The sequence below is a fragment of the Nannobrachium achirus genome, assembly GCF_963921795.1.
Source record: "Nannobrachium achirus genome assembly, chromosome: 12".
NCBI lineage: Eukaryota > Metazoa > Chordata > Actinopteri > Myctophiformes > Myctophidae > Nannobrachium > Nannobrachium achirus.
Window position 1 is genome coordinate 9,520,024 of NC_137832.1, and position 26,478 is coordinate 9,546,501.

General features: G+C 41.5%; 1 protein-coding gene across 1 annotated transcript in view; it reads left to right on the forward strand.

Moving 5' to 3' along the window:
* Nucleotides 1–2,614: 2,614 nt before the first annotated feature.
* The window catches only part of cemip2 (cell migration inducing hyaluronidase 2), a gene marked incomplete at its 3' end in the record, with an annotated part of 90,971 nt that continues 67,107 nt past the window's right edge, over nt 2,615–26,478 (forward strand). The window contains exons 1-4 of the mRNA XM_080738443.1: nt 2,615–2,932; nt 16,471–16,840; nt 20,843–20,983; nt 25,164–25,491. Coding sequence (XP_080594569.1) covers nt 16,489–16,840; nt 20,843–20,983; nt 25,164–25,491 — 821 coding nt within the window. The 5' untranslated portion in view covers nt 2,615–2,932; nt 16,471–16,488. The remainder of the gene's footprint in view (nt 2,933–16,470; nt 16,841–20,842; nt 20,984–25,163; nt 25,492–26,478) is intronic.

A 26,478-nucleotide genomic window follows, 5' to 3' on the forward strand; every position in this document is an offset into this window, starting at 1 on the left:
GGGAAGTCCCTCCCATGTCCGATGCACATCATCATGACACGCAATGCTACGTCATTGTTCTTACTGGTGGTGTGTTGGGAAAGGAAAGCTGCAAGCACTAAGGTTCCAATGTTTTAACCTGCAGGTCCTTCTGTCATTTGAAAATAGTCACCAACCATATCTTTATTTTCTTTTTGACAGAGTATTGATTCATCATTAATATGAATGGCCCATGACACGTCACGTGTTTCATCAAAAGTGACACCCGGCATTTTGACTTCTTTAATATTAGCACCCTACAAAGAGAAGCATACTTTCTGATCTGTCCTGAGCAGGGACGTGCAGAGAATGTTAGAGAGGCAGGGGCTGAAATTTCCAAAAGGGCCTTTTGATGGAAACACCGAAACTGTGTGAAACTGGTGTGTGAAACCACACTACACCTCCAAGCTTCCCATGTACCTGACAAACTACTTCTTAAAGGTCAAGGATGTTCACGATCATAACACCAGAGGCAGCTCCACTAATCATCATCAGCGTAGATTTAACACTAAACAAGGCGCTAACTCGTTCTCCTGCTATACCATCAACATGTGGAACGCCCTTCCACAAGCCCTAAAGGAGAGCAAATCCCTAGCCTCCTTCAAAATTGGTATGAAAAGTCACCTTCAGACAGCAGCTACCCGTGACTTGTAAATAGCCTAAGCCCCCATGCTCCCCCCCCCCTTTTTCTTTGTATTCTGCCTTTTGTATTTGATGTTATGCTTTTGAAACTGATATTATCCTAGATAAAGTACTATGTTCTATCCGTCTGTCTTTCAATGTTATATGAGATACTTAAAGTGTGGTTCCTGTGGAAATAAGCCTCGATCTAGGATCTCCTTTTAGTTGACCTTGTACCAGTGATTTGTACTGTCATGAAACTGTACTTTTTTCTATTGCAAACTTCTAATAAATTCTTCAATCAATCAATCAAAACTGAACTAAGCATAATCAAGTCAACTGGAGATGTGGCGTAACGGCATGGATTTCTACACAGAGAGGGCAATTCTTTCAACATAAGATGCTGCATTCAAGTTCAGGAGAGTTTGGACAAGGCATGGCATGGATTTCATGCCTCAATATTTCAAATGTGATTTTTTGCATCTTTCTTAGATAATATTCGACAAAGTACAGTTCACTGGTACAAGGTCAACTAAAAGGATAAACACTGCAAGAAAGCCCCCTGGATTCTTTCAATAGGGGTCCTTTTTAAAATCATATAACTTTGAATGACAGATAAATACCAGTAAGACTCCCTAATCGGGAGATAAGCGACCGTAGGTCACTTATCTCCACAAATAGAGCAAAAATGTGTTTTTCCAAAATCTTCCTGAGCATGTTGATGACATGAGTGTAGACATACTGTGTAGTGATTTTCGTGATTTTAGGGCAAAATCTGAATCGGCCTCATGGTGGCGCTAGAGGGCCATGTGAGAAATGAGGGGTGGGGTCTCCGCGCCGCCAAGGCGGACGAATAGGTACCGGCCCCGGCTCTCGCGGTCGCTCCTAGCCCGAGTTACGGCATTTTATGTGAGCTGCAGTGGCAGGGGGTCCTCCACTGGGGGCGCCACCACTTTTGCATCCGTTCTGGAGCACCAGGAGTGGGTGGTCCCCGGGAATGCCCCGTGAGCAGCCCCGTTGGGGTGGTCATTTGGTAATTTTTGCACATGTGCTAATTTTTTACAATTAGTAAAGCAAAAAAAAAAAAAAAAAAAAGAATCTAATACATGGTATTTATACAGTAGAGACATTGGTTTATTTTGAGGTGGAATGGTCTTATTATTCTATTTTTATTGCATTCATTTTAGAGTTAGGCTATTAAGAAGTAGCCTGATTTCAGACTACGCTTCACTCAGAGAGTGGGCGGCCCGGGTCTATTGGCTGGAGCCAGGCTAATTAAGAAGGTCTTTCGATTGTCACTTTAGAAATGTACAGATACCCTGTATGCAGGTCAGGAATTTCATGGAGGCCATGGCCGTCAGTGACCTTCAGTTTGGCCTTGTGCCCCTCCAAAAATGGCATGCTAGGCCACAGGCCACAGTGGCCTTAATGCCCCAGCTGACTGTACCACTTTCTCCATTCAGTGACTTTGATTGGCACAGGGCTGAGCATGGATCAGATTGTAATTAACAACATTTGTTTATTTGACTGCAGATAGTCGACATCAAACTTAAAATCATCCTTAACCCTTAAATTCAATTAATTATTTCAATGAAAATAATTGTATTTATTTAATGGCCTTCCTGCCCTGGCATTTGGCCTTTGTGCCCTCAAAAACACCAAAGGCCAAGTGTTGCCCCTAAAATGACGAAATTCCAGGCTTGCCTGTGTTGTTTACTGTTGAGTGCAGAAAACAATGTTGCACATGAAAGCAGCAGATCATCAGAGGGACCAGCAGGCGGCAGTGTTTCTCAACCTTTAAGCCCCACCCTTGACCAAAGATGGTTGAACGATCCCTCCTCTCCACAGTCACACACACACAGCTTCTCACTTCCTCTCTGTCCAAGCCTCGCCTGCTCGGCTCTACTCTCTCTCGGTGTGGTGTGTGTGTGGGGACAGGAGGAGGACAGGACAGGAGAGGAGAGGGGGGCTGGACACTGGACAGGACAGTCACAGGAGGACAGACGGGACGGGACTGTTCAGAAAGAAGAAAACACGCACACCATGTGAAGCTAAACTATATAAAGAAGAGAGACGTCCCCCCCAGAACGCTGCTACAACCTCCTCGGACGCAGCCGCAGGGCAGGAGGAGGAGGAAAGCAGAAAGGAGGCTGTATATATATTATATATATATAATATATTCTATCATAATATATCCTGGAAGTGGAAGCAAGCAGCGTTCTGTTCCGTGCGGTTTCAGCCGAGAAGGCGAATGGACAGCCGACTAGAGAGGACACATTGTATCGAGTGAAAGGTAAACCGCTCGCCACAGGCAGCTCATTTTGTAGCTTGTCAAACTTTTTTTTTTTTAAAGACGCCCCCTTTAAACTCCCGAGACTGAGCGAACTAAATGTAACCAAATGGACCCCCCCGGGTCCGGGGGGTCCATTTGGTTACATTTAGAACGCTCTCAGGAGTCACACAACCCTGTATTTTCTTGGAAGGATAGGGAAAGGCAAGCCGTACCCCGGAGGAGGGTCCCCTATAGAGTCTGGACTGTGTGGACCCCACTTTGAGTAACACTTCTCAGGGATACATTTTCCAGTACCACGCTGTTTCTCTCTTTCTCTCTGTCTGTGTGTGTGTGTGTGTGTGTGTGTGTGTGTGTGTGTGTGTGTGTGTGTGTGTGTGTGTGTGTGTGTGGATAAGGAGCGGTGCTTTCATCTAGTATTGTAATGTAGGCTATAGTATTGGGACCTTGTCTTGAGGTGAAAAAGAAGGCTGCATTTTTTGGGTCGGTTTGTGTCTGTTGACATGCGAGGCAACGCGGTGGTCATGCTGCGCTGCGGTGTGAGTGAGTGTGAGTGAGTGTGAGAGAGAGAAGTGTTTGGGGCTGCTGGAGTTTAAAGTGAACTGCAACGTGTCCACACACCTTTATGAAGTGTCACTTGCACATACCTTATGAATATGAACTGTCACTTACACACACCTTATGATTCATAAGGTATGTGTAAGTGACACTTCATATTCATAAGTTATGAATAATGAACTGTCACTTACACATAGGCCTACCTTATGCATATGAACTGTCACACACATACCTTATGAATTTGAAACTGTCACTTACACACACCTTATGAAGTGTCACTTACACAATTACTTCAATTCAAAGCAAGTGTCAACAGAACACACACCTTTATGAATATTTACAAATCCAATACTTTTACTTCCAATCCACCACATCTCGGATCCAAATTCTGTACTTTTACTCCACTACATTTATTTGAAAACTTTAGTTAGGCCTACTACTTTGCAATATTAAATTACAATGATATAAAACATACACTATTATGTACATTTTACTGCGAGTACTTTTTCCACCACTGTTGTCACTTACACAGACATTATGAACTGTCACAGTGTCACTTACACACACCTGTTATTGTGCACTGCTTACATACTTACTCAAACATTAACTCTTAAATACACACTTTAACACCCCAAAGGGCCACAGTGCAAATAATAAGCTCTTGGGGCTTTGTATGTGTTTTGCTTTTGACACACATTGTACAAAGATGATTGTGCGTATTATTTATTAATTTAGTGCGATTTTGTTATATTTCCAGTAAAATGTCAATCAAACAATGTTAAATATACCTTTGCTGCATGCAGACCTTTCAGTCAATGTTGGCAACCAAGATGATGTTGTTCATTTACAGCTTTAAAGTAATATCTTTGGTTATCCATCCATCCTCTCTTTCTCATGGGTCTCCCCATATCTCCAGCTCTTTAGCAAACAATTAATACATTTTCAGGTGGGATGCCAATTTCACCCAATGAGGAGAGAGTACCCTTTTATCAGCTTAAATTGTATAGTGTTCTTCCAGTTATCTGCCTGCTCATTTCTTTGTCATCACTTCCAATTTCCCTTGTTTATCCTGTATGTTTTGTTCTCTCCTGATTGGATAACTATGGCAATATTAATTACATGGATTAAAGGGAAGTTATCTTCTCAGTCGCCACAACTGATTTCAGACATTTGGATTCTAGGGATGGGATGATATGAAAATGTCATATCCCAATTATTGTGATAAAAGAAATCGCGATTTACGATATTATCGCGATAATCAAAATCCATTATCCTGGGGTGGAATATTTGCCAAAAAATAGCAGATCTACAAGCTCACAGCGCGTCGACGCGTCGCGTTGCGACACGTTGTAAGCTTGGAGATCAGACATTTTTTGCAAAGACATTTGATAGAGTGAAAAAGAGACTGTATCAAGTACCTTTTACCAATTATCAAGGGTTTAACGGATATGCAGCTCGGCAAATAAAAGGTGAATTGATCCCAGTGCATGACGGAGGACGATATCACGATAAAGTAAATCTTCACGATACGATTATCGTGAGTGTGTTTTTATCACGATAAACGATAATATCGCTTATCATCCCATCCCTATTGGATTCCATAGAGGCCATGCATGTCTTTCTATCGAAGCATGCTGCGCAGTGAAAATGGCAGATTGATTGATTGATTGATTGATTGATTGATTGTAGTATTTATTAGAAGTTTGCATAGGGAAAGGTACAGTTTCATGACAGTCCAGTTCACTAGTACAAGGTCAACTAAAAGGAAACTTGGGTAAGCCTTGCGTCTTATTTCCATTGAGATCCTGTAGATCGTCTACTATTCTAAGATTGGAGCTTTTGAAGTGGTCAAACTAGCAGTTATGTTCTGAAGCATCTTCCATGAAATCTTAAAGTTCACTGATATTTCATATTAAAAGCAAAGGTTAAAAGCCTCAGTCTGTGAATTGAATTCTTCACCTGGTTTATGTGTATAACAGCAGGAACAATTATCACTAAAACATCTTAACTGTAACTGTAAAGTCTTTACATATTGTGTTAATTGATTAGGAACGCGTGCTAATGTGTGTGTGTGCGTGCGTGCACGTGTGATAGGGCTGTCAAAATTATTACATAATCGTCTAATCGCAATTATTTGACATAATCGCGATTATTTTGATAATCATCATAATCGTTTCCATGTTGAAAAATGTTCATATTTTTTAAAGTAAAAAAATAGTGGAAATAGCAGATCTACAAGCTCACAACGCGTCGCAATGCAACGCGTTGTGAGCTTGTAGATCGGCTATTTCCACTATCAATGTTCTTAAAGTTGTCAAATATGTCGGTAATTTCTTTGTATATTTAGGTTATGTGTCATATCTACCATGTGCAACTTCAAAGCCTAAAAGCCAAACAGAAATGTAATTGACAAAAACACAATTCCGCTCCTGTTTGGGGCCGCGAACCAGCCTCGCTGACACACGCTTGATGACAGTAGAGTGAGAGCAGCTGAGCTGGGCAGACAGACAGACGTGTGTGTGCTCTGAACAGCGAACACCCATCCACGCACCCAAAGATTAAACAGCCTTTCTCCTAAGCATGAGCAAAGATGGATTTCATTGCAACCCCCTAAAGGATCTATAATGTGATTTCTGGGGTTGTTACATCGAGACCAGTTCAGCCCGAACGCGACGCGCTCCGACGCAGTCACCAAGTCTAATCATCATCCGTGCAACTCCGCTATACATTGAGCCTGTTCGTCAACAAACTGCGCAACATTTTCTCCGATTGGGTTGGATTTTCTAGCCTAGGTGTTAATGCGGCCACGCATCCACGCGTTTTCAATGGATAAAACAGCGCATTTAAAACATTTCCTACACTGTTTTAGCTGGTTAAAGGTACAGTACGTTCGATGGTTCGAAGGTTCGAACGTTCGGTTTTTATTCAATTGAACGAACCATCTAAGGTTCGATGGTCCGTTCGGAAAATCCCCCCGAAGTTCGAATCCCTAAAACAGGGCTAGATTACAGCCCTAATGTAGTATAGTCATAAAATAACTCCTTGGGGTTCCAGAAGGAAATGGATGATTATCCCCGAGATGGTGATTCGTAGATGATGATTCCTATGATTCCTATGAATTTATGATTCCCCTAAGATGATGAGTGTCTGGCCTGCCCATCCATCGTCATGGATATCTGAATGTTTCCCTGCACACTGTACTGTAACACATCTGGTAGATATTCAGTAGTTCTGAAGTCACGACAATGTGGGAATATGTGAGTCAGTTCCTCTTAAGGATGTGTGTGTGCGTGCGTGCAGCTGTGCACAATCTGCATGTGTGTGTGTGTGTGTGTGTGTGTGTGTGTGTGAGAGAGAGAAGTCCTCAACTGAGGATGTTCTGTTTGTTGTCATTGGCAGACAATGAGTTGATCCTGAAGTGGACTCACGGGCTCGGTTCTGGACAACAACAGTAGCAGGGGTTCCAGTTGGGGCGGTATTCTTTTCGACCTCGTATAACCCCATTAAGATACTTTGTTGAATGATCTCGTTGTGCAGCGAAACTAGCAGATCGACATTCTCACTTCACGCGACATTGCATTGCGGACTCGACACATCATAAGCTTGTAGATTTGTGCCGGCCGACCCGACCCGACCCTGTAGTATGGTGGAGTAAGACTGAAATGGCAGCTGTGACTCAGGAGGTAGAGATGCTGCGCTCTAGATTTTTCACAAAACGATAATACCGATCCGATACCAATACAGATCTGATACAGATAACGGTCCGATATAGCACATATTTGATATAATTATAATAAAATAACTTATGATACATAAATAGTACAATAAAATAAAACTAAAATAAATGCACATATTTATGATCGGTAATTTTTCCTGTGTGCAATCCGATTTTTTTTTTGCTGATATCGGGCCGATATCAGATCTGAAGATCTGATCGGTGGCATCCCTACATCCAATGATCCGTGGGTCGGCGGTTCGAATCCCACATTGCCTCCAATGGGTCGGTCGGTGTTAGCTTGCCAGCAGTGGTGTGTGAATGTGGGAAGTGAGGACGCTGGCATCGACTGTTTGCCGCTTCCACCTCCCAACGTATGAATGAATTGACCATTGTAAAGTGCTCTGAGTTCACAACTTGCTTAGAAAAGCGCTATAAAAATGCAATCCATTATTGAAACAAATACTCTAAAGCAGGGTTCTTCAACGTTTTTCAGGCTAAGGACCCCTTATCTGAGAGAGAGATGAAGCAGGTAAAACGTATTAATTGCAACCGTAGCTCTACAACACTACATTTCCCATCAAGCTTTGCGGCCCGTTTCATCATTCAGATGCGACGGTTCATTGTAAACAGGAACCATTGGCGCCTGATTATGGATCCCACTGGGAAAATTGAGTGCCACGGCACTCAATTTGAGAAACCACTTCTTCAGAGGAGAGTAATATGAGTAATTTAGGAGGATAGGCAGCCTTATGAAATGCTAGCCCTTCTGAATGATGTTTGGCACAGATTGCAAAAAAAGAAAAAAAGTCCCACCACCACCAGAATGTCAGCCTCAATTTATTTAGGACATCTTGAAGTAGCTAAGTAGAGAAGTGTGGTATTATTTAGGCCTCAAACAGTGTTGCCATTTCTGCTTGTTGTAAGCGACTTTGAGCTTGTTGTTTCTGTAAAGTCAATTTTGGTAGTTGTGGGCTGCGTTTTTTTGCCACACATATTCCCACTAGGTCAAGGAACAAAAGCCAACCTTTTCTCATTGGCATGTTATAGCGCCACCAGCATGTAGACTTTTGGCAAAACATATTTTTGAAATGCCTCAAAAGCTCAAATCATGCATGCAGTGTCCGATTGTCGTGAAAGGCCTAAGATTGGCGAAGAAGACATGCCACCCTTTTCACTTTGGCCTATTATAGCACCACTAGGACACCTGCCCTGGCGGGGACCTGTGCTTGGAAGAGCACTGCTTCTTTTTTATTACTTTTTATTAAGAGCTTCATGCATGTCCTTTTTGTAATAGACTTTTTAGGTAGATATTTGTATAGAAAGATCTAACCAGGGACCTTTTTTTTTCAAATTACAGTAGCCTACATATAATAAAAAACACATAAAAAACATTCAAAATGTTTCACCTTTTTCAAAGTTCTCTTGAAAATAGCACATTTGATCGCCTATTTTTTATTTTCAAATATCCAATGCACTTCTTTTGGGCTTGTTTTCATAGACCTGCTTATTTCTCTCACTCACTCTGGCAACACTGGCCTCAGTGAAGCACTGTGGGGGAGAATCCAGAGTGTCCAGTAAGTATGTTAGACCTGCTCCAGGGAATGCATTCTAATGGACTAATGGGGAGAATTTGGGTTTTTTGTTTAAACTGGGCAAACGCTCTGCTGTATTCCCAGCAGCCTGCCCTGCATGCTTCACTGACACTACTGTGTGTTTTTCATTTTTTGTGGGCTCTTAATGCAGAGAGAATGCGTTCATAATGCTTATTTTATGAGTCGTAAGAGATTGTGTTTGGAGGAAAATGCATAGGTGTGTGTGCGTGCGTGCGTGTGTGTGTATTACTATACTTGTGAGGGCCAAGTGTCTCAGTATATATTAGAATTAATAAAGTTAGAATTAGACATTTCGAGGTTAGGTTAGGAGTAGGGATGGGTATCGTTTGGATTTTTACGAGTCCGGTTCCGGTTCCGGTTCTGCTTATCGGTTCCGGTTCCTATTTCGGTTCCTATTTCGGTTCCAAAATGGTTTGGTTTTTACACAAAAACATACATTTTTAATTTAATTTTAATGTTTAATTTACAGTTTTAATTAATCATTTAAAACATATTTTTTAATTTAATTGTAATGTTTAATTTACCGTTTTAATAAATAATGCAAATGAAATCATATTTCAATGTCTTCTGGGATACTCTTATTCTGAAGAGATTAAGAAGTCGACCACCGTCTGGAAGTCTTATTGCATTAAGAAATCTGGAAGTCTTATTGCTGCTAGCACAACATATCTTATTCTGAAGAGATCGGCCACCGGAAGATTTGCCAGCTTAGATTTGACAAAAGAACACAACTCGACTAGCGAGCGAGCGAGAGGCTAACACCGGGGTTATGTGTGCTCTGCGGTTAGTGTTGGTGAGGATTCTGGCTGCAGTATTTTGTACAAGTTGAAGACGGGATAGTGATGAACGGCTCAGGGTGGTGTAGAGTCCGTTACAATAATCAAGACGGGAAATAGAGCCCTTAGAGCTATTAGACATTTTAATATTTAGAATTTAACATTTAGAGCTTAGAATTTGATATTTAGAGGTTAGGATTAGACATTTAGAGTTTAGGGTTAGGGGTTAAGGTTATGGAGCTATATTTTCGTCCAAGCCTTACCCCTTATCCCTAAACCTCTTTGCCTTCTTTTAATATTTTGAAGAACATTTTAAAATACTTCAAATTGTCGAAACATTGTGAGCTTGTAGATCAGCCATTTGAAATATTTAAAAATGTTTTTTCAAAATGGTAAAAAAAAATGAAAAGAGTTTAGGGACAAGGGGTGAGGCATGGACCCTTAGAGGTTAGGTTCACAGTTTTGGTTAAGGATTAGACATTAGAGGTTGGGTTTAGGGTTGGAGTTTTGTCTGATTTAATACTTTTACAGTTTAGTTGCGGGCCAGTTTCGCACACAGAAAATAGCCGATCTATAAGCTCACAATGTGCCGCATGTCGACAAGATTCGACATGTTGTGAGCTTTTCAATCTGCTATTTTCAGCTCTCAGGTTTGGGTTAAAATGGCAATAATTTAAATCAATCATAAAATCACTGTCCTAATATACCGTATAGTGTGTGTGTGTGTGTGTGTGTGTGTGTGTGTGTGTGTGTGTGTGTGTGTGTGTGTGTGTGTGTGTGTGTGTGTGTGTGTGTGTGTGTGTGTGTGTGTGTGTGTGTGTGTGTGTGTGTGTGTGTGTGTGTGTGTGTGTAGATTTTCGTTGTCAGAAACCTTGTATCTCCAGGATTTCTTTGCAAAGTAAAGCACTGCTTCATCATATGGCCATTGCACAAAAGTAGTGAAAACAGCTGATCTACAAGCACACAACGGCGTTGTGTGCTTGTAGATCGGCTGTTTTCACTAGTTTAAATCATGTAAAAAATGATAAATGCAAAACAAACGGTTTTGGACATACAAGGTTTCCACCCAACAACAACGATATGGAACACATTGTGAGCTTGTAGAATGGCAGTTGTTGAACATTTTGAAAGTGAAAGTGAAAGTTTTTTTTTATATAAATACTGAACCAAATGAAAAGTATTAACAAGAGCTTTTGACTAAATCATAACTACATGGATTGGATCCATTGGAACACAGGTCCTTTTTTTTTACACTATATCCTGAAAAGTAACGTTTTTTGGACATACAAGGTTTCCACCCGACCGTGAGGTTTTACTGGGTGTCATATATTATTGTCAATGTTGCGTTCATACATACATCCTTTTAAAGTCTGGAAAACGTCCATACAGTACAAAATACTCTAGTGGTTGTGTAGCTGCGTGGTTGACCACAGACGGACAGAAAGACGTTATTACACTTTCACCGGGTGTTTGTTTTCTAGGAAAAAGTGCTGTGAGTCTTTTTTTAACTGCTGTGTCATTTCCTTGCGTATGGGTGTCTGTGTGCACTGGCATATATGTCTGCGTGTCCCGTGTGTGTGTGTGTGTGTGTGTGTGTGTGTGTGTGTGTGTGTGTGTGTGTGTGTGTGTGTGTGTGTGTGTGTGTGTGTGTGTGTGTGTGTGTGTGTGTGTGTGTGTGTGTGTGTGTGTGTGTGTGTGTGTGTGTGTGTGTGTGTGTGTGTGAGAGCGAGAGAGTGGGTGTGAGAGTGTGCATGCAAAATATGTTCTTGAATGTAAGTGTGCAAGTGTAATTGACTGTGTGTTTTTGTGTACTCTATCCTTGTGTGTGTGTGTGTGTGTGTGTGTGTGTGTGTGTGTGTGTGTGTGTGCGTGCGTCAGCGTGCGTGCGTGCGTGCGTGCGTGCGTGCACATGCTTGTATCTTTACAGTTTGTGTAAAACAAGGTTGTAAGTGTTGTTACTGGTAAAGAGGATAGACCAAGTGCAGAGATGATGTATCACATTTCTAGCGCCACCAATGCTGGGAAGACCGGTGGAACGCACTACACAATAATGTCCCTGTTAAACTCATTTTACATACATTATTGTCATCTTTAAGAAACTTTATGAATAGCAACCATTCACATACTGTATGTTTATTCCATGACATCATCACAGTGGAAAGCGGTAGCAGTTAACAGCTTGTTGTACGCTTGTTTCACAGGAGAAATACTGGACTGATCGATTCCTTCCTTTGTATACATAACAGTATGCATTCCTAACTGGCTATTTGAATTTGGTTCCTATACTTGGAACCCAATTCTGATGTATTAAAGTTCTCAGACTGATTTCAGTCTTTTGGATTTCATAAAAGTCAGCATTTCTTCTATGGAATCATAGAAGAAATGCTGTCATGTGGATAAAATGATGATAATGATAATGATAATACCTGAACATAACTCTACGTCGTTTTAGGAAACAGCTGTTCCAACAAATCGCAGGTCATAGGACTTGGCTTTACAAAAAAGATCAAACCAAGTTTGAAGTAAGCGGTGGTGCATGTGTGTGTGTGTGTGTGTGTGTGTGTGTGTGTGTGTGTGTGTGTGTGTGTGTTATGCAACAGCGCCACTTGGTCACCAGCGGTATTGCAGCTCATGCTACGGACAAACATGGGAACGGACAAAGTCACACTGAGGAGACGGTGTGACCACTGCTAAAAAAAACAACAACGTTTCAGTCATGAGTAGGCCTGTCACAATTATGACATAATAGTCTAATCACAGCGTGTCGCGATGCGACGCGTTGTGAGCTTCTAGATTGGCTGTTTCCAGTACAAAGTACAAAGTTGTCAAATATGTCAGTAATTTCTTTGTATGTTTAGATTATATGTCATTCAAAGCCTAAAAGCCAAACAAAAATGTTTTTGTCAACGACAAAAACACAATTCAATTGTTAATGGCAATTATTGGAGTGACAATTAATTGTTATGTAAAATGTCATAATCGCACTAGTATTGACTCATAAAATTATATTTTGTTTTATTCCATGAGTTTGGAAGTAGGGATGGGCGATATGGTGACGATACAATGTCTCCACGATATGCCTTTTCAGAGATATCGTATATATCGTGATACAATGAGGGAATCCTGTTGAATTGTTAATACAGAGATTATTTCCAGAATACATTTAAACCTGCATTTTGGTCTAAATCAGTGGTTCTCAAACCTTAAAATGTCAAGGTCTCCCCTTAACTCTGACAGTATACAAATGAAACGGGTCCATTTGGTTTCATTTGTATACTGTCAGAGTTACATTCTTGTAAGGGACAAATTTAGACCTCCCAAAAGGAACCCAGAGAGTCCCTGGACCCCACTTTGAGGACCACTGGTCTAAATGGTCTTGTTACTCCTTTCTCCTTTAGTTCTTGTTACCTTGTAGGCGGTTGTACTGTCAAGTAACTTGCAAAATAACCATAAAAACCAACACGAAAAGGAAGATCGTGTATCGTGATACAGTATTTTTCCATACTAATTGGATGTCCTCCTTGTTACTACTGGTGGTAAACAGGACTGCCCGAGTCCAGGAGCAGAATCCTCTTCTGCTCTGCCTCTTCCTTACTGTAATTGGGGCCATGTGTTTAGGCTCAGCGCGCACAGACTGTGGAATGCTCGCGTCCACTATTTACTGCTCCCCATTCATTAATGTGGACAAGAGCAGCCAAGGTCACAGCGTGTCCATCCATCCGAGCCAAAACAATCCAGGGGAGAGAGACTGTCCGACCGACGCAACGGTTCACTCCGAGATTAATAAGAGGATTTTCAGGCCAGAACTATCGCTTAGTGGCTTCTTGTTGGTTTCCCCAGACAAGTGGTTCTCAAACTGTGGCTCCATATAATTAAAAAAATAAACATAAAACCATTACTGGATCAAAAGTAATCAACAAACTATACTGTTATAACTGTCACAATTATTACATAATCGTCTAATCGCAATTATTTGAGGTAATCGCAATTATTTTGCATTATTGTCATAATCGTTTCCATGTTGAGAAATGTTAATATAGTTACAAACACTTTAACAAAGTAGTGGAAATAGCAGATCTACAGGCTCACAACACGTCGTGAGCTTGTATAAAGGCTAGTTCCACTATCAATGTTCTTTTTTAAGTATAACATTTTCAAATATGTCAGTAATTTCTTTGTATATTTAAGTTATGTGTCATGATTGCCATGTGTAACTTCAAAGCCTAAAAGCCAAACAGAAATGTAATTGTCAACAACAAAAACACAATTAAATTGTTAATCACAATTATTAATCGTGACTGCCTGGAACCCCCTCTGAGTGTCTTATTCAGTGGCTTCACAAAAGGATGTGAATGATTAACCCACTGTTGTAAATTTACACACAATCTGGGAACCCATTCTTTTTTTGTGTAGAAACAGGTTCTCTTAGTCCACTTCTTCCGGGATGCTTCTGTGTTTATTTCTACTAACAACATACACTACTAACTACCAGTAAGACTCCCTAATCGGTAGATAAGCGACCGTCAGGTCGCAGCGTGATTTGAGGCCAAAATGTGTAGGAGCAGTGTCCAAAAATGTGTTTGAAAAAATCGGCCTGATGGTGGCGCTATATGGGACAGATCCATGGTGATGAGATGAGTGTAGACATACTGTCTACCGATTTGCGTGATTTTAGGGCAAAATCTGTAGGAGTAGTGTCCAAAAATGTGTTTGAAAAAATCGTCCTGATGGTGGCGCTATATGGGACAGATCCATGTTGATGACATGAGTGTAGACATACTGTGTAGCGATTTGTGTGATTTTAGGGCAAAAATTGTAGGAGCAGTGTCCAAAAATGTGTTTTGCAAGAATCGGCCTCATGGTGGCGCTAGAAGAGGGCCGTGTGAGAATTGATGGGTGGGCAAGGAGTGTGTGTGCAAAATTTGGCATGGATCGGGGCAACGGTTGCGGAGATTTGAGCAGGGCAAAAGTGTGACGTGTGACGTGTGACAGACTGACAGACTGACTGACAGACTGACTGACGGACAGCTAGTCGAGGTACAGTAAATGTGACCTGACGGTCGAATTATTCGACCTCAAAGTATTTGTATAGTCGAATATTCTACAGGCTGGCCAAACTGTCAAATATTAAGTAAGCAAGAGGCGAACATTGTGAAAATAGCCGATCTACATGCTGTGAGCATGTAGATCTGCACAATATTTATCTGTGGAACCGAGTCACATTATATGTAATACTACAATTCCAATTGCTTGTCAGGGGGAGGGGGGGGGGGTCCCCAGTTCAAATTTGTTTATTTTCGGGGTCACGGCCTAAAAAGGTTTGAGAACCCCTGGTATAGAGCATTAACAAATTCATCCACCAGGGGCATTGACAACTCATTCTTATGACTTCTTATCTAGCCAAGCTTTATAAACTATATATTTTTTAAAGAGCAAACAATAAAAAAATAAAAATAAGCGAATATTCAACTTCGGTGAACAACGTCGAATAGTGACTTTGATATTCGAATATTCGAATATTTGGTGAATGCCCTACTACTAACTACTAACAACATACGCACGCACACCAGTGGCATGTCCTGTGGTGGTGGCACCTGTGCCATCCCAGGTTCGGAGATGGATTGGTAAATAGCTCTGAGAATTATCTCTGAGAGCTCTGTTCTGAACTCGGGGTGCTCTGCTCTCTTGGTTGTTCGGAGTGTTGCAGATCAAAATTAACAACACCAAATCTGTGTATCTTCCATTATTTCCATTTCTGACTGACGGATTTCGCATTGATTACTGGCCCTGTTACAGAATGTTGTCCAAAAATCATGCAGATCGGTACACAGTATCTCTGCAGCCATTAAACGAAACAGGTATTTCTTACATTGATGCTCCTACATATTATCATGCAAGCACCAGTTAAAGTTACTTTCCATCCCTCATATACTGTTTGCACAGTGCACATCCCATAACCCACACACTAAACATCATTTCGGAGCTCATATCTTTGAACGGGTAAGGGCTACTAGTTTTATTAGACACACCAACTGCACGTTAACCTGTAGTCATGGTCAAGATGATTTGCTGCCGTTCAAATCGAGTTTAAGTATGGGGACGAATGGTTTTTAAAAAGCAGCAGTTCTGTGGCTGAAAAAAATGCTTTGTTGGTGCAGGAGGTCATAGGTCAGAGGAAACCACAGGTTCCAACACAGTTATGCAGAGCAGCAGGTCTGAATCAGGACCAACCTCCAGAAAGATGACAGGAGCTTTATTTAAACAGCACTTTTCATCTAGGAATGCTGCTCAACGTGCTGTTCAAACTAGGAATGGGACCATATGAAAATGTCATATCACATTATTGTGACAAAAGAAATCGTGATTTACAATATTATCGCGATAACCAAAATCCATTATCCTGGGTCGGAACATTTGCCAAAGAAATGCCGATCTACAAGCTCACAACACGTCACGTTGTGAGCTTGTTGATCTGCTATTTTTTAGCAAAGACATCTGATAAAGAGTGAAAAAAAGACTTTATCAAGTATGTATATTATACGTATATTATAAGTACCTTTTACCAATTATAGAGGGTTTAAGTGGTACCGGATATGCAACTCAGCAAATAAAAGGGAATTGATCCCAGTGCATGACGGAGGACGATATCACGATAAATTAAATCTGTGTTTTATTTTTTATCACGATAAACGATAATGTCGCTTATCGTCCCATCCATAGTTCAAACAAACAACAACAAAAACAGCAGCAGTTCCTTTTGAATTGAACTGGCTCTTTTTTCCGTTTCCTGAAAAGGAAAAGGTTCGACATAACAAGGTTTCCACTCGATAGCGATGATATAATTATACTTCTCTCTCTCTCTCTCTCCCCACCCAGGTAGAGCCAGCCGTTGCCATGCCGACGAGTGACGGGCCGAGCCGCCTGCCGGTCTTCGTGGCTCCGCCCCTCAACGGCAACCACCAGCGGTCGCCGGGCTACGTGCCCGGGCGGGTCGCCCCCGTCCGTTCGCCGCCGCCCACCAAAGCCCCGCCCCCGCCGCCCGTCAAGCCCCACGGACCGCCTCCCGAGCGGAGGGTGGGCGGAGCCGCGGGCGCCCTGGGCCTATCGGAGGAGGGCCAGCGCAGGGAGCGCGCTCTGAGCCTCCGGCGGAGGAAGAACACGTTCGTGTGCTTCGGCGTGTCGCTCGGGGCCTTCTTCATCTCGCTCATCCTCATCCTCAGTCTGAGCGGAGGGGACGTGCTGGACGGTCAGTGGCGGGATGTTGATCAGGGGTGTTAACTGGACGTTCAGTACATGTACATGTTAAGTACTCCTTAAAGGAGTAGTTCACCCCCAAAATTACTTTTTTTCTATTGATTACTCATGCCATTTTTTTGTATTTGTCGCATTCCCAAGGCAAAAAAAAAAAAAGAATGATTTTAGTAAATTTACCCCCATTGATTCCGGATGGGGACCCAAATGCAATTGGGTCCCCATCCGCAATCAGTGGGGGTACATTTATTGTAATCACATTTTTGTCTTAAGAATGTGACAATTTTTTTTAAATATTATTGAACTCAAGGCTCCACTGGGTGTGAGTGATCAATAGAAAAAAAGCCATTTTGGTGGTGAACTACTCCTTTAACACTCCTCTTTTCTTTTTCTTTTTTAGTGTTCCATATCCAATAATTATTATTAATAATAATAACAATAACTATATGGGTAATAATAATTTATATTATAATTAGTATTATACATAAGATTTATATAGCGCTTTTCTCTGTACCCAAAGTTGGTTTACAACAAGACAAAGCAAAATGAACAACTTTATTAACTTTAGAGAGAACTTAAAATGTTAAAACTGAGCAAAGAAGAAAAACAGAAAAACATTAAGCCGAGGCTAAAAGACAGAAAGGGAGATTTGATTTAGGGTGGGAAAGCGACTCTAAAAAGGTGGGTTTTTGGACAGGGCAAGGGTGAGCTTTGATGTGAGGTGGGACTGAGTTCCTAAGGGCGGGGGCTGCAAACTGAGAAAGACCTTTCTCGGTCCCTATGGATTTTGTGTCCCTATGAATTATGCGCACTTGAGATCTTCTCCAGAACCATGGTGGCTACAGTAATCCAAGATCCATGCACACCAAACGCGCCGTGACGAAAACAGCAAGCAGTCACCTCTTCCTTGACACGACTTTACGCAGTGGTGGTGGGTTATGGGAGTCGGGAGAGTTACGCTTGATTTGTTTCATGCAGTGTCCCAACATATAACACTGCTGCATCAGCCCTGAATGCATGAATCTGAAAACCAGATTTTAGTTGTAAAATTCCATAGTAAAGGTAGGCAAGTGATGTGTTTTTGGTTAAAACAAAAAGTTTTTTATTCTGATAGTAATCACTGCTACAGAATGTTTGTTCAGTAAAAGAGGTCTCTGCGTCTCTCCAGCTCTTTAATAAACAGAAAATAAAATTGGGCAATCTCTTCAGCCATTCAGGAAAAAGCCATTAGGGATGCACCGATGCATGGAAATTCTTGGCTGATAGCGATATCGATGTTCCCTGCTTCTCCTCAGCGGCTGGAGCAATTGATCTGAATTTGCACACAGGCATTGACCATTAGCATGTGCACACAATCGCGACGCCTATTTTCCAATTTTTATGTATGGACTAGTCTTATTCATCGGTCAGAGTTCAGAGGTTGCATACCGTTGCCTTGTCAGCTTGAACCTTCGTGTTTAGTCTCAACGCGTTTTGAGCTTGTAGATCTGCTATTTTTTGGCAAATGTTCCGCCCCAGGATAATGAATTTTGATTATCCAGATAATATTGTAAATCGTGATAATTATTTTGTCTCAATAATCGGGATATGACATTTTCATATCGTCCCATCCCTAGTAGGTACAGCCTCTAGATGCTCCAGGGGTTACACAATATGAAATAGTATAGAATCAGAGAAAGGATTATGCACAGCAGGTCATTTGTATGCACATTCGAGAGGTATTAAATTCATTGCCTTACGGCTCCATTTGGTTCCATTTGGATTAAGGGGGTCCTAATGTGCCATATTGTCGTAGTAAATAGGTGTCATACACATTCTGAAGTAAACCTGAAGACTTGACATTCAGTAATTGGGTCTTATATGATCAAACTAAGAACATCATGGTAAAGAAAATCTAAATATTTCCACAGACACATTTGTCCGTGTACGGACTAATTGATGACCCCTGGTTGAGATAGATAAGAAACTGGAAGAGTAAAGCCATCTATGCTTGTTCAGTAAGTCCCACCCAGAGAAGGGGGAGGTACTCTCACAGATGACAGTACTTATATTTTACCTGGCATTCTGGATGGGTCAGCACTCAGTTTAGTAGTGACACGAGAAGAGGACACACACACAAGCCTCAAGAATCATGGCCTCCATAGCATTACTGTCAGGCATGCTATTTTTCACCTGGATTTCAAATGCATTGAAAGGTAAGGCTGGAAGTTGATTAGTACTGTACCTGTAGGATAAATGTTCCTTAAAGAGCCTAAAACATTGCCCAACATTATCATGTACAGTATGATACAGTAAGTCACATGGTCTCTCTGAAAACAGTTTGGAGCGGCGTGTGACATATGTATGACTATGGTCTGACCTGAGGGCACTGTTAATGCCTCTGTCTCAGACTGTCTGGACGCAGTCTAATGCAGCTATATGTTTCCACTCGTCAGTGTTGCCAGATGGGAAATGTTGAATTATCGTACACAGACAAAAAAGAGAAAACACCTGCGTAAAAAAGTGATTTCACCGAAAAATGCGTCTTTAGTGTAAGAAACAACCTTGTCTGAGACTCCTGTGTGACAAAAACGCATCACATATGCTGCGTGGAGGCAGGAAACCTCCTGGATCTTACTCAAATAAAAGCCTAAAACTGGTCTGGAAAGATTTCCTGGCTTATTTTGAGAAGCCAAACCGGATCCCAGATCAGCAGCCAGGGAATTTAGTGAATTCACGCTCTTTTTTGGCGATATGCCGAAATTATCGTACATTTGGGCATTTTTTTAATTATTGATCGTACATCGTACAGAGGGTCAAATTATCATACAAATGTCTTTTTATATTTGTCTTATAATGTAAAACCTGCAGACAGCCTTATTACATTTACAACACAGCTTTGGTAATGAAGGGAGAAAAAAAGTGGAATGATTTTAAGAGTAGCTTCTTGCTCAATCCCGTTGGCAGGCTCCAACATTGCCCCCCATTATACTAGAGTTGTGTTAAAGTGATGTTTTGTAGAAACCATAGGAAACATTGGCTGTTGAACCGCCTCTCTCTCTGGCCTGCTTTCAGGACTACAGCAGCAGTGCTGAAGTGGCAGCTCTGAACGACTCCAAATGATTGCTGTACTGTCTTGATATCTCTGTGGTCGAAGGGGTGCAATAGTTCACCAAATGAATTGATTGTACAACAAAGTATAAAACGGGGCTTATGTGGTCAATCAGACTAATTGATTTAGTCGATTATAAGAATCAGTTAGAACATTGACAGCACTGTATCCCTGAAACTGGAGCCTGTAAACCAGGGGTCTTCAATGTTTTCAGGCCAAGGACCCCTTAGTTGAGAGAGAGATGAAGCACAATTGACAGCACAATCAGTCAGTGTATTTTGGATTCATGTCAATTTGTGTTTTCAGATATTTAACCACTTGAACCGTCAATACTTAATAAACTTGAACTTTCACTCTGTACTTAGTCTACTCTTTTTCCCCTCTACACCAAACCTTTTTGCCGAAAATAGCCAATCTACGAGCTCACAACGCCTCGAGGCGTTGTGAGCTTGTAGATCTGCTATTTTTGGCTAAAGTTCTCAGAATATTGGCGCTAGGGTTCAAGTGGCTAAAAAAACTAGAAAAAAGGTTTCTATCTCACAACGATTTGGAGGACCCCCTGTTGTAACTCTGAGGACCCCCTAGGGGTCCTGGACCCCCTGTTGAAGACCTTTGCTGTAAACCAAAGCATGACAAATAACTTTCAATTCAATTCCTTTATACAAAAAATAAGAAAACAAATAATCTACAATCTCAAAACTCCTCAAATTATGACATATTTTGAGCTTGTAGATCTGCAATTTACACAATTCTTTGAAAACGTTTGAAAATATATGAATATTTTTCAACATGGAAATGATTATGATGACTATATTTTTACTATAGGTTATATGACAGGCCTAGCTAGCTAGCATGTGCTCTCAGTGTATACATGGGTTCTGGTTACATGGATGTTTGTCTCCACAGAGAACTGTCCGGACCACAGTCCCAACCTGAGCGGCTGGAACCCGGGCCACCAACCAGAGAGGGCCATGGTCGTCAGGAGGGGAAACCTGTTGCGATTGGACGCCTCCGCCACCTTCCATTCCTTGACCATCCAATCAGGAGGTACTGTACAGTATTATTTGGAATGCATGGAGTCACGCTTAGAAATGGATTCCAATTCATGTCGCAGCCGTGATTACAGAACAAAATGCTGAAGCTAGAATGATTCTCCTCAGATAATACACGGCAGGGGTCTTCAACAGGGGGTCCTCAGAGTTACTACAGGGGGTCCTCCAAATATTTGTGTAATAGAAACCTTTTTCTCCTTTTTTATATTAACCACTTGAACCCTAGCATCCATATTCTGAGAACTTTAGCGAAAAATAGTTTTTGTGTAGAGGGAAAAAAGAGCAGACTAAAGGGCTAAAGGGCAGACGCGTTTGTTCGCACGGATAAAATGGTCAATTTCATTTTTTTTAAAGAAAACAATGATTCTCTACGACCTCATGCACACCGGCTCCGAATTTGCCGTGCGACAAGTGGCTGTGGTCGTGCGTTTTTTCTCAATCGAACCCAGTTCGATTTGTGCGTCTTGTCGCATGCGGTAAAAAAACTCATCACTCCTTTTATGACTCCTTTTGGGATCGACAGCGCCGATTCCACACAGCATTGCACACCAACTCCAATGCATTTTAATTATGCAGCAAACGGAAAGAAACGCAATGGTTGAAAAACGCGTCTGTGTGCAAAGACCTTAACTCATTGCATGCCAGGCCCGATAGTCCCGAGATTTTTTCAATGTCTTTCCCTGCCAGGCCCGATAGTCCCGAGAATTTCCGCCATTTTGAAAAAATAAAAATAAAAATTCAAAAAAACTTTTTTTTTCAAAGATTTTTTTGGACCCCAAAAAATGTAGTAGGCATGATAGAAATCGTGAAATTGCATGTTTAACCCCCATAGCAACCCCATCTATCAAACATGGCAGCCATCTTTGTTTACATTTTAGGAAAACATAATGGCTTGTATCTCATGAATGCCTGAACGGATTTCCATTCGGATTTTTTTGTTTGAAAGCTGTGAGCAATGTGGACACACATGGTGCATTATCTAGGCATGGGTGTGCATGATCCGTGCACTATGAATTACATGGAAGTCTATGGAGACCAGTGGCACCATAGAGTACGAAGGTATTGTTAAATGGCGGGGAATGTGTTAAAGGGATATTTCACTTTCAAAAAAACTTTTGGTCATTTTATCGTCTAATCAGGCTTTTATGAATACCCTGAACCGTTTTTAATTTGCTTGATTCAATATTTAGGTATTTGATGTAAATGTTATCAGGCCTTCCTCCTTCAGGGCCGCTCCCCATACACACACCCATTATTTTTTATGGTGACTCATAATACCCTCCTAATACGTGAGCAGGCCGTGTTTTTTCGATGACTTTTTTAATTAATTTTTTTTTTTTAAATTGGGAAAATTGAAAAGATTTAATACAAAAATGAATTATTAAAAATAAATAAAAAAATCGAACCTCTGTTCGAAGTGGAGCTGTGTGTGTGTGTGTGTGTGTGTGTGTGTGTGTGTGTGTGTGTGTGTGTGTGTGTGTGTAGCACCTCTCTGGTCACCCAGGATCATGTGTACCGATTTTTGTGACATTTGAAGAAAATATGTAGAAAAAGGTGCAAAAAGTGTGTTTTGGGAAAATCTATCCTGGCGCAAATGGGCGTGGCCTATATGGGGAGATGCGTCTTGACCCAAGGAATCCAGGGAAAAAATAATTTTAATTTTCCGATCTACGGTTCAAGAGTTACGGGGCAAAACGCAAAGTGGGCCGTTATAGCGCCACCATGAGGCCGAGTGATGTAATTATTTTTGGATTCATTCTTAAAATCATTATGAATCTCCTCTCCGAGGTTTGAAACTGTAGCTCCTATGGTTTACGAGAGAAAAATACTTGAATGTGAGTTTTTGCAATTCCCATTATAAGTCAATGGGGAAAATTAATTCACTAATAAATTAATATCAATTAAACTATAGAACCTTTCTCTTAGCAAGTTACTAGCACACGATTCCCGAGTAAGCCGGTCGATTTGACATATGGCGCGAGTGTGTGGTGCAAAAACTGTGGGAGGAGTAGCGTGCCAAACTTTGAGGCTACATACAGACACGGACGGACACACACACAGCCACGTATAGGGAGCTTGTGTTCCACACAGCTCCAAAAAGTTATTATTGAATCTATCATGGTTAAAATGGAGTTTGAAGTTTCAATGGGTGTGTATGGGGAGAGGCCCTGAGCCTGTAGGGCCAGATAACATTTACATCAAATATCTAAATATTGAATGAAGCAAATTAAAAACTGTTCAGGGTATTCATAAAAGCCTGATTAGATGATAAAATTACCAAAAGTTTTTTTGTGGAATATCCCTTTAACTACAGAGTAAAAGGTAAAATGTAATACTTATTGACGGTTGAAGTGGTTAAATATATGAAAACACAAATTGACATGAACCCAAAATACACGTGCTGTCAAACGATGAAACTACGGAATCTATGATGAGGTTGTGGTTCATCTCTTCATCTCTCTCTCAACTAAGGGGTCCTTGGCCTGAAAACGGTGAAGACCCCTGACATATACGGCAAAGTGTAACACATGGCTTAGGTGTTTAATCAGATAAATCAGTTATTAGTCAATTATAAATAATTTGAATATATTTTCCACGAATCGAAAGACTATTCAACATCATAAATCAGCATCCGCTCTGGGTGTACTTGGTCGTGAAGTCTTACCAAATCATCTGTATGTGTATGGCTGCAGCCTGCTGGCGTTGGTACATGTTTGACGTGGGGAGTTCCTTCCAGGTATCCTGAGCAGCATTGTGCCACTTGTTGCTTGTAAACACAAGTCATTAAGTCCAGCAGAAAAACGCCCTTCATTCTTTACTCCCATCTGGAATGTTTTAGGAAATGGACACACAGTGTATTTCTTCAATATTTGTTCCTATTTCTTTAAGCGATTTTGTCTTTCCGTTCCTGCCAACTGGGGACAGACAACCACACAGTTACTCACGTCATGGAGGGATGATGATGATGATTTTATCTTTATTTAAGTGTCGGACGTTTAGCCCATATCGTCGCTGTCGGGCAGAAACGTTGTACTGTACTGCAGTGGTTCTCAACCTGTGGGTCGGGACCCCCAGGGGGTATTTTGTGGGGTCCCCAGATGATTAACTTAATGTGCAACACTGTTTTCTCACTCAACAGTAAACAAACCAACATAAGGTTTAAGTGTATAGAGGGTATCTGCATGTTTCTAAAGTGACAGTTTAAGGACTTTAAAGACCTTTCTAGTACCTCTGGTCAAACATTGGTAAAATTGTCATATATTAGAGGCTGAAATTGTGAAAATAGCAGATCTACATGCTCACAACGCCTCGCGTTGCGAGGCGTTGTGAGCATGTAGATCTGCTATTTTCACAATGGAATAGATCGAGTCAAACCAAATGTAATGCCAACTCCTACATTTCCAAGTGCTCGTCAGGGTGGGGGGGTCCCCAGTTCAAATATGATTATTTTGGGGGTCACGGTCTGAAAAGGTTGAGGACCACTGCTGTACTGTACTGTACTATATTGATTACTTTTCAGGAAGTGGAAAACAGAACCTGAATGAACCGCTTTCTGTTTCACTTTAAATATTTCTCCAAAAGCAGCAAAAATGGCAGATCTGTAAGCTCATAACGCATCGCATTGCAGATCTTTTCACTACTTGAGCGATTTTGTCATGCGACACATTGTGAACTTGTAGATCTGCAATTTTCAAAATACATTGTGGTATTGATACTTTTACTAAGTATCAAATGTTAGTACTTCGTCCACCAATGCACACTATAGTCACGATTATGGCATTTTAAGTGACGATTAATTGTCACTCAAATAATTGCGATTAACGATTTAGTTGTGTTTTTGTCCTTGACAATTACATTTCTGTTTGGCTTTTAGGCTTTGAAGTTGCACATGGTAGATATGACACATAACCTAAATATACAAAGAAATTACTGACATATTTGTCAACTTTATACTTAAAAAAGAACATTGATAGTGGAAATAGCCGATCTACAAGCTCACAATGCGTCGCGATTGTAGATCTGCTATTTCCACTATTTCTGACTTTTTGAATATAGAAAACGATTATGATGATTATGAAAAATAATCCCGATTATGTAAATTAATTGCGATTAGACGATTATGTAATAATTGAGACGGCACTAATAGACATTGGTACAATCCTCTGTGGCTGCAGGGCGGGTGGTGTTTGCAGACAGCGCCGACGGCTCCAGAAACATCACGCTGAGGACCCGCCACGTCCTGATCGAGGACGGCGGAGCGCTGCACGTGGGCGCGCCCAAGTGCCGCTACCGCTCGCGCGCCGCCATCGCCCTCCTGGGCCGCTCGGACGACGCGGCGGCGGCGCCCGAGGTGCCCGGCCTGGGCCGCAAGTTCATCGGGGTGATGCCCGGCGGGACCCTGGAGCTCCACGGCGAGCGGAGGGTGTCCTGGTCCATGTTGACCCGCAGCGTGCCCGCCACGGGCCTGGCCACGGGCGGCTTGGCCTTTCAGCGGAACTTCAGGTAGAGTCCATGACAGTTGTTTCTGCAATTTATTTCAAGGACCCCCAGTTTGATATTCATTTGATGAGTGGTTCTCAAAACCTTTTGTGTCAAGGACCCCTAAATGAATATGTATTTGGCCATGATGGACACCCGTCTCAAAATATATTTTTTGCACAGGGACCAGGGAGATTTGAATATACTGTATTAAAAACATCCCTTTAGAAATATGTGTATATTAAAAATGTTCATGATTTTTCATAAATAGCAGAAGTACAAGCTCGCAGCATGGCATGAAATGATGCGCTATGAGTGATGCGCTATCAAAAATAGCAGAAGCAGCAGATCCATAAGCTTGTAGATCTGCTACTTTCTTTTTTTTTATTACTTTATTTTTCAATTTTCAAAGTTTACAACACAAACATCACACAGAAACATTCCCACCCGCCCCACCCCTCCTAGGCTAAAAAAAACAAACAAAAAAAACACAAGCAGTAGGACAAAATATTATACCTTTGGACAGAGAGTCCAACAGTGGCTTTAAATAGACAGAATAAGTAAATACAGTACAAACTGGTAAGTTAATTAAAGGGATGTAGATCTAGCCTAGTTCCAGACCCTGAATCGCTAACCACACCCCTTTAAATTTGTTGTTTTGGCGATTCAGGGGTCTAAATGGTAAATGGTAAATGGTGCATTTATATAGCGCTTTTAATCCAAAGCGCTTTACATAGATTGTTCGTACACCGGTGGCGGAGGAAGCCATGCAAGGCACCAACCTACTCACCGGAGGCAATTAGGGGTTCAGAGTCTTGCCCAAGGACCCTTCGACGTTAACTCAGGGGGAGCCCGGATTCGAACTGGGAACCCTTCGGGATTTATACCCTTCGTGCTCTAATACCAGTTTCTCTACCCCTGAGCTATGCCGCCCCCCATCTAGAAGTGTTCTCATTGAAGAGTCCTCCCTCGGTTGAAAATCCGTACGGCGAATCAGCGTCGTGAATCGGT